The sequence below is a fragment of the Mastigoproctus giganteus genome, chromosome 7 (genome assembly GCF_048544385.1).
Source record: "Mastigoproctus giganteus isolate SK-2022 chromosome 7, ASM4854438v1, whole genome shotgun sequence".
In the NCBI taxonomy this organism is placed as follows: domain Eukaryota; kingdom Metazoa; phylum Arthropoda; class Arachnida; order Uropygi; family Thelyphonidae; genus Mastigoproctus; species Mastigoproctus giganteus.
This window is the reverse complement of record NC_143581.1, coordinates 184541151-184549382: the sequence shown is the minus strand read 5'-3', so window position 1 is coordinate 184549382 and position 8232 is coordinate 184541151. Positions and strand designations below refer to the sequence as shown.

General features: G+C 38.7%; 1 protein-coding gene across 1 annotated transcript; it reads right to left on the bottom strand.

Moving 5' to 3' along the window:
* On the bottom strand, positions 1 to 1299 carry LOC150083388 (irregular chiasm C-roughest protein-like). The gene has a single exon (XM_090378490.1). The coding sequence runs from the start codon at positions 1297 to 1299 to the stop codon at positions 1 to 3; it is 1299 nt and encodes a 432-aa protein (XP_090234616.1).
* Positions 1300 to 8232: the final 6933 nt, after the last annotated feature.

Below are 8232 nucleotides of genomic sequence, written 5' to 3'. Positions count from 1 at the left end.
TCACATTCTGTAGAGGAGGAACATGTTTAAAACACATTGTAGCCGAACGTCGTTTCCTAAACTTGCTAAGTGTGTTTTACAGTTTCCTTCTGGTGATCCTTTTATATAAATTAATGCCTGGTCTTTCACTAAAGGATAGTTTGAGATTTCTGCTGTACAAGTGTAGCGACCTGACGTTTGACGTGTCATCTTAGGAATTGATAAAGTAGAAATGATACTGCTTTGAATAATCTTATCCTCGAAATACCATTTTATTACTGGAAGTGGATTTCCTCTAGCCTCACACTGTAGCAAAACTGGATTTCCTTGGATTGTAGCAATATCATTCAATTTAGATATGAAAATGGGTCCGTAAGATACTGTCAATACGTAGGAAGCTTGGGCTGTTCCTAGTTCATTTGGAACTAAGCAGGTGAAGTTATCGTTATGAATTGTTCTCACAACGCTTTTAATTTCAAGAGAAGCGTTTCCTTGTTTTATTAGCAGTTCTCCGTTTTTAAACCATTTGTAAACGAAAACATCTGGGTTTGCTCTGGCTTCACATTTTAATTTGAACCGATCGTATTCACGTGCGATTTTTGAGGTTGTTTTCATAGTGATTCTTGGCTTATACTTCACTAGGACTGTGATTGAGACCATTAGAGGATGCAAGTAAGTTAGATGATTAGCGACACACGCAAATACTTTCTTATCATACTCTGGTGATAGAGTGGTTATCCATTTCAAATAAGTGTTCATTCTTATTTTGTCTGACCATAATTCCTGACTGACTTGTACTGACCCGTTGATGGGATTACCATTAAAATGAATCCATCTCAAAATAGCTGGCGGTTTTCCTGCTAAAGATTTGCATGTAACAGTGGCTTGCTCTCCTTCGTTCCCGTTAAGGAATGCGCCTTCTCCGATTAGAGGTGGTAGAGGCGTAACATAAATTGTTACAATAGCTGTACTTGATCGGAATTGACGTCCATCCTTAGTTTGAACGTGGCAAAAATATTTGCCTTCATCTTGCAGCTGCAGTTGGGTGATTTGCAATGCAAAATCATTCTCTCTAGGTGATCCGATGATTTTATAATCAGGAAGCCCTGATGGTCTGAAAAGGTGATCTGTGCTTTTTCCGTTGAAAAACCATTTTACAGTGACTGTGAGATTTGAAACTAATCTGCAGGGGATGATGATAGTTTGACCAGTAATGGCCTCTCTATCTAATGGCTGAAGAATGAAGATACCAGTCTGATAAGGCGTACACCGAATAAGTAGAGTAACTAGTAGGAACATGATCTGGGCTGGAGAAGTCATATTGATGAGTATTCTGATATGTATTTCTATCAAAAATAACGTTACCCCCTTTTTTTTTTTTTTTTTTTTTTTCTTTCTTTGGGCCTAAAGTAAAATAAAACTAATGTAGGTGATAGTGGGTTTTTTTTTTTTTTTTTCATTAAATTTACTTCAAAGACCTAAAATACTAAAATCAGAGTTGAACATTTTTTTTTTTTTTTTTTTTTTTTTTTTGATCGTTAAATTTGATAGGCCCATTTTTTTTCAGGAGGAATGAGAAGACAAATATAAAACTTCTTTTGTTACTGCTTCCTCTTCTTCCCTTCTCTCATATATATATATATTTTTTTTTTTTTTTTTTTTTGATGAGAAAAAGAAGAACCTTTCACTCAACATCTGAATGTTGATCTCTAGTTTTATTCATCTCTCTAAGCCTTAGATATACAAAGTGAGAGAGAATCTACCCTAATTGCTTCTTCCTCCTTCTGATTTTTACATAATTAGAATGATTCTTATAGGAAAACCTGTAATAATGTTACTTTTACTTCCTGTCTGAGATTCAGTTATGCATGATCCATATACTCTCTTACCTTCCTGCAGTCGTTCTCACTGATTTTCCAGTTCCAGTAGTCAGTCCTGCGAATGTAGTCATTCTCCATATAATTTTGAACATTTTCCACACACTCTTTATCATGAAAAATATACCTTTTATTGTCTGCCATATTGATCCTAGTATGAGCTTTACATACTAAAAATAAATGCCAAAATTATTCCTACTATTATATAGATCACATAGATAACGTACTTGTGTAAACAATGTCTATTTCTAATCAAATCCCAACATATAACACAAGATAATCTTCAACACTCGTCTCTTCCCAATAAATGAATAATTCCTTCAACAATCTTATCCTTTTGTGAGATAAACAAAAACTTTAAAGGTCCCGGGATTAATAAGAACTCCTGGGAAACACTCACTTGAAGGGGTTTCTTTATCCATGGCAAAAGATTTCTCTGTTCCAAATTTTCGTATAATTGCCTCCGTGTATCAAAGTAAAAAAGGAATTCATAGACATTACCTTGAAACCTTATTTGTTTAAATCAAACGTCTTGCCTCAAAAGTTCAGAGCAGTTATAGCCACATGTCATTCCTTATAGATAGGTTTTGAGTGATGTAATTTAGCACAGGGGTAATCGTAGTCTATGTAGCGTGAAGAAGACAGCTGAAAAAAATTTTTTTTTTTTTTTTTTTTTTTTTCATACAGTTTAATCGATAATAACTATATTTGCTGTCTTGACATTCCTATGTAATGTCAATAACTCCTTAATTCCATATGTAAAAGAGTTATAATTATTAGATAAAGTTGAACCAAAATTCTGATTTATATTGCTCCAAACCTTTATTTGAGAGTAAAAATGAGTTTTCTTTTTAAAACAGCACAAGAAGAAGATCCCCTTATCTTGACCTCAGAATTCAGATGATACCTCTTTTTTTTTCTTAACTCCTATTCTTTAGAAACATGATAAAAACAAGTAGTGACTGGGAGGAACCAGCCGTCCCCAGGCTAATTGCTTCTTCTCATTTCCAAAAACGAACATTATCATTCTTTTCTTTTTCTCACTCTTGGATCTTCTCTTGAATTTGAATCTAAACATACAATGAGGGAGAGAGAGAGAGAGAAAACAAAAGGGGACTAGGGGGGGGTACCCGGGAAGCCCTAGACCATTTGCAATCCTCCTCTCCTCTTTTAATTTTGTATACTCGAAATATATTTTGTGGGGAAGAACATTATGACCTGCTCAGTAACAGTAGTTGTTTAATACTAGTTAATTAAAAGTTCTGGCACTGTTCATTTTTTTTTTTTTTTTTTTTTTTTTTTTGATTCCTACGAATAACTTATGCTTTTGCTTGCAATTTACAGTTAGGATAAATTGATTTCTCTTTCCTGTGTCTCTAACTATACCATTTAATACTCTGTGCTTCTTGGGCTATCCAATAATATAACTGCTGATAAAACTTCATGATAGAAGTTTTATTCATCTCTCTAAGCCTTAAAAAAAAATCTATCCTTTTCCCATTTTTTTTTTTTTCTCTCAACTCAGGGCATCTAAAAACCTCAGCACTAGATCGTACGCAGTAGTCCCTGTCGGTTGATTGGAGCTTTCCTGGTTTTCTTGAGATTCGGGTTCGAATATAGGTTCTGTTGCCCACTGTACAAGTCGATCATATATACTTGGATTTTCAGGGTGTGGCGGTGCTGCTTCTGCCCTTTCTTCAGAGCAAATTTGAGCTGGCTGAGTTTGAAGTTCAATACTCGTGTTATCAGAGGAGACATTCTGTTCTGTCTCATCGTCGGAAAATTGAATTAGCTCTGGGACAGCTGTCTCATTTTGTGACTGGGGGAGTATTTTCACTTCCTTATGTTCAGGGATAGATACAGAATGAGACTCGTGATTTCTACTTCGTAAATTGTATTGATGTGTTGGCTGGGAATGCACTTGCTGGTTCCTGCTTGGCAAAGTGGCATTATCCTCTTGCCTTTGACTCTGTGAAACTGTTTGTTGCTCTTGCTTTACCACTGTTGGTTGTTTTTGACTCTGATTAGGTAAATACCTTAACGGAATTGAAACGGGCAAACTTGGCACCTGGTAAACCTCTGGGTCAATCCAGTCTTCTTCCTCTGATTCGGATTCAACATATATCTCCTTTGGTTTTGTGTGTTCAGAGGTTTGTTCAGGTAAGGAAGTAGTTTCTGAAGGTTCTAAACGTAGTTCTGGAAACGGTTTGCGTTCTATGACTTTAGTTAACCTATCCACGTGAACTAATTGTTTATCCCTAGGGTGATATATGTGCTGAATCTGATAGTTCACTTCAGATGCTTGAGATATAACCCGATATGGTCCACTACTCTGACGTGACAACTTGCGTGTCCTACCTGGTTTAACCGTCGGAGTATAAAGATATACTATGCTTCCAACCCTAATCTGCTTATCTACGGCCTTAGTAGAGCGATATCTTTCTTGGGTTTGTGCAGCGTCTTCCAGATGTTGCTGAACTATTTCATAAGTTCGCTGCATCCTCGCTACCATTTGCTCTGAATAATGCTCCAAAGAGGCATATGTAGGATGGGTTTCTGAAGTCCAAATATGCTGTGGCATTATAAGATCTCTTCCATACATTAGATAATTTGGTGTTTCATGAGTAGCAGAATGTACAGCCGAATGGTATGCTGCTACTGCCAATGGAACACAGATATGCCAGTCTGATTGTGTAGAATTCACGACATGCGATAGGATTGCTGCTAGAGTTTTATTCAGCCTCTCCACTCTTCCGTTGGTTTGGGGATGAAAAGCAGTGGTTTGAAGCTTCTTAATGCCCAGTTTTTGATAGATCTCTTTCATTAAAGTTGATAGGAAGTTAGTTCCTCTGTCTGTCAACAGGGTTTGTGGAATTCCATGTCTGGCAACCACATGATTTACAAAAGCTGTAGCTATTTCCTCTGCTTTCTGTGTCTTGAGAGGTATTGCTTCCACATAACGTGTAAAGCAGTCTAACACCAATAATAATTATTTATGTCCATCTAGACTGGTCGGCAATGGACCTAGGATGTCCATGCTCACTGTGCACCAGGGAGATGATTGTGTTGGGAGTCGCAGCAAGCGTGCTTTTGCTTTTGGATTATATCCTCTTCTTTCTAAGCATGAAGGGCAAGAACTGACATAAGCTTTAATTTCCTTGTACATATTTGTCCAGAAGAAATTTCTTCGTACTTTCTGTAAAGTTTTGTCAAACGATAGATGGCCACTGGAAGGATTCGTATGACAAGCCTCCAAAATCTGACCTTTTAATGCATGTGGAACCACAACTTGCTCAAATGGCTGCTCTCGAGTTGATTTAGCATCAGGTAAGGAGTAATGATACAATATCCCCTCATTTAAATAATAAGAATCTGGAATCTTAGCTAAAGCTTGGCCATTTCCCTCTAATTGAGTGATTAAGGCGTTTAGACTGTCGTCTTCCCTCTGTAATGTTCTCATTAATTTCTTAGTAGCCTCCTTGGGCATTACTAATGCTTCCAACGTAATTCCGGTCGACATCGTCGCAACTTCTTCAGTTCTAGGTTTCTTTAAGCACTTAGGCTTCGCATCTTCTTCTAACACTGGTCTAGACAAAAAATCTGCGTTTAAATGCATTTTACCCGGCCGGTGGACCACATCAAACCGGTAATCCTGGATCATTAAGTTCCATCTCGTCAATCTGGGCGTGGGATTTTTTAATTTCAATAAATAACTTAATGCTGAATTATCTGTGATGATCGTAAAATAATTCCCATACAAATACGGGCGGAACTGAGATATGGAGTACACCACAGCTAAACTCTCCTTTTCTACAGTGCTATAGGACTTTTCAGCCTGTTTTAGGAGTCGACTTACGTAAGCAATTGGATGTCTCTCCCCATCTTTTGTATCCTGCTCTAGAATTCCCGCGATGGAACTCTCACTCGCATCTGTGGCAAGGAAAAAAGGCTGGGAAAAGTCTGGGTAGATAAGGACCGGCTCTGTTATCAGGGCCATCTTCAATTTCTCAAAGGCGGACTGTGTTGACTCATCCCACTTAAATGGGGTGTCCTTTTTTGTGAGATCGGTTAATGGCTTGGCCACCTTCGCATAGTCCTTGATAAACTTTCTATAGAATCCTGTCATTCCCAAGAATCTTCTCACCTGCTTCACACTTCTAGGATGAGCGCAATTTTCAATTGCTGAGATATTTTTCCGATCTGGTCGGATCCCCTCTGAACTGACTCTATGGCCGAGGTAGGTGATTTCTTCTTTTAAGAAATCACATTTGGATGGCTTGAGCTTTAGATCATACTGCCGCAGGCGCTGGAACACCAGCTCCAACCGTTCTATGTGTTCTGAGAACGTTTTACTGCAAACCACCACATCATCCAGGTACCAGAAAATGGACTGCGTTTGGAGACCTTGCAACACGATCGTCATGGCTCTTGAAAAACTAGCCGGCGCCCCCTGGAGGCCAAACGGGAGTTTTTCGCATTCGAATAGTCCTCTTCCCGTTGTAAATGCAGTTTTATGCTTATCAGCGGGATGCACTGGGATTTGCCAATATCCCGATTGCATATCAAGCGCCGAGAAGTAACGAGATCCAGAAAGGAGGTCCAAAATTTGTGAGATTAACGGAAGCGGAAAGCAATCTGTGACCGTTTTAGAATTTAATTTCCTAAAGTCAATACACATCCTCATTGATCCATCCTGTTTTTTCACCATAACGATCGGAGCACTATAGGGTGAAGTACTTGGAGAAATTATGCCTGCATCCAACAACTCATCGATCTGTCGATCGACCTCGTTTTGCAAAGAATATGGTGTTCGATAAGCTCGTTGTGCAACTGGGGTATCATCTGTAAGTTTTATTCTATGATATAGAACTGTAGAACGACCTAATTGGGATGGAGAATTAGCAAAAACGTCTCTATATTTATGTAGCAATTGAGACAACTCCTGTCGCTGTGAATCAGTCAAATGATTCAGCTTGAAGTCACTAATCGACACTGGAGGCAGCTTTTTCCTGTTATCTTGTCTACCTGCAAAATTAACTTCATTCATTTTAATACATTCTATAACAGCAATTCCCATACGTTTTGGTAGATGTAATGGCTCATCAGAAACATTTGCCACTAGGACAGACACCCTTCTGTCCTGAGATACCTGGTCAATTGAAGTCCTCACAGCTACATCGCTCCGGCCTAGATTATAATTCGGCTCTACAATTACTGATTGCCCTGGGAGAAACTTGGAATTGCACTGAACAGTTAGTATAGATTCAGTATTAGGTGGTAGGATATGTTTAGAAGTTAGTTTTCCTACTGTGGGTTTTGTGTCACCTAAGATTTTCTCCCTAACTCCTATTTCTCTCATGCAAATACCAAGTGGTAAAGATTTTAAAATTCTCTTCCCAGAATCTATGACAAAAGAACGACGGCGTAAGATGTCTGAACCCAGGACAATTTCATATCTAGGGCTTAATGTATCTGAGGCTACAAGAACATGTTCTGTAAATGTTTTTCCATCTAATGTTAAGTTTACAGTAATTTTCGAATGCAAGGGTACAATATTTCCCCCGATTCCACAAACAGTAACATCAGGTGGCCTTTGTTTCAAAAATCTGTCATTTTTAATTTTGTGAAAAATATCTGCACTAATTAAAGTTACTGAAGCCCCACTGTCAATTAAAAATGTTGTTGGGATACCCTGAATAAAGCCTGCCACTAAGGGTAACTCTGTATCGTTCTCAGCTGTGAAAACACCATGCTCTGCCCTATTATACTTACTATGTTTTGGAATCTGTTTGAAAGTTTTTGGTTGTCAACTCGATCTTCTACCAAATTGTCGGTCTGAAGCCACTCCCATGTGGTTAATCTGCCTACGATTGAATACCCTAGGTTGTCTATATTCAGTATTATCCCTATATAACATTCCTCTAGGTCTAGCATAATAAGTATTCGAACCTATATTATTTTGAAAACGATTTCTTACCCTGTTATCAAAAGGCATCCTAACTTGTGGAGCGCTAGTGTAGTCATTTCTGGCTACTGTCGGTCTCCGATAGCCCTGCCGATAAGAGGCCTCTTGACTCGGGGTAAAGCTACGTGGTCTCCCCGTAACATTTTCGCTCCTCTCTCTGTTTATATCTCTTTCCGATGGTCCTAACGCTCTGCTCTGTCTACCGTAATTCGACCCTACTTGGCGGCGCGCAGCTTCTCTGTTTGTAAACAATACGCTGTGCGGAGCGTTCTCGGCAATTGGCCTCACAGCGGTGTCTCGCACATTAGGCAGATAACCCTGGTTACGCTGATTTTGTCTAATTTCTTGTAACTGTTGGTCAATTCCCGCTGCGAAATTCTGAAATCTGTTGGCAAGAGTGGACAAGTTTCT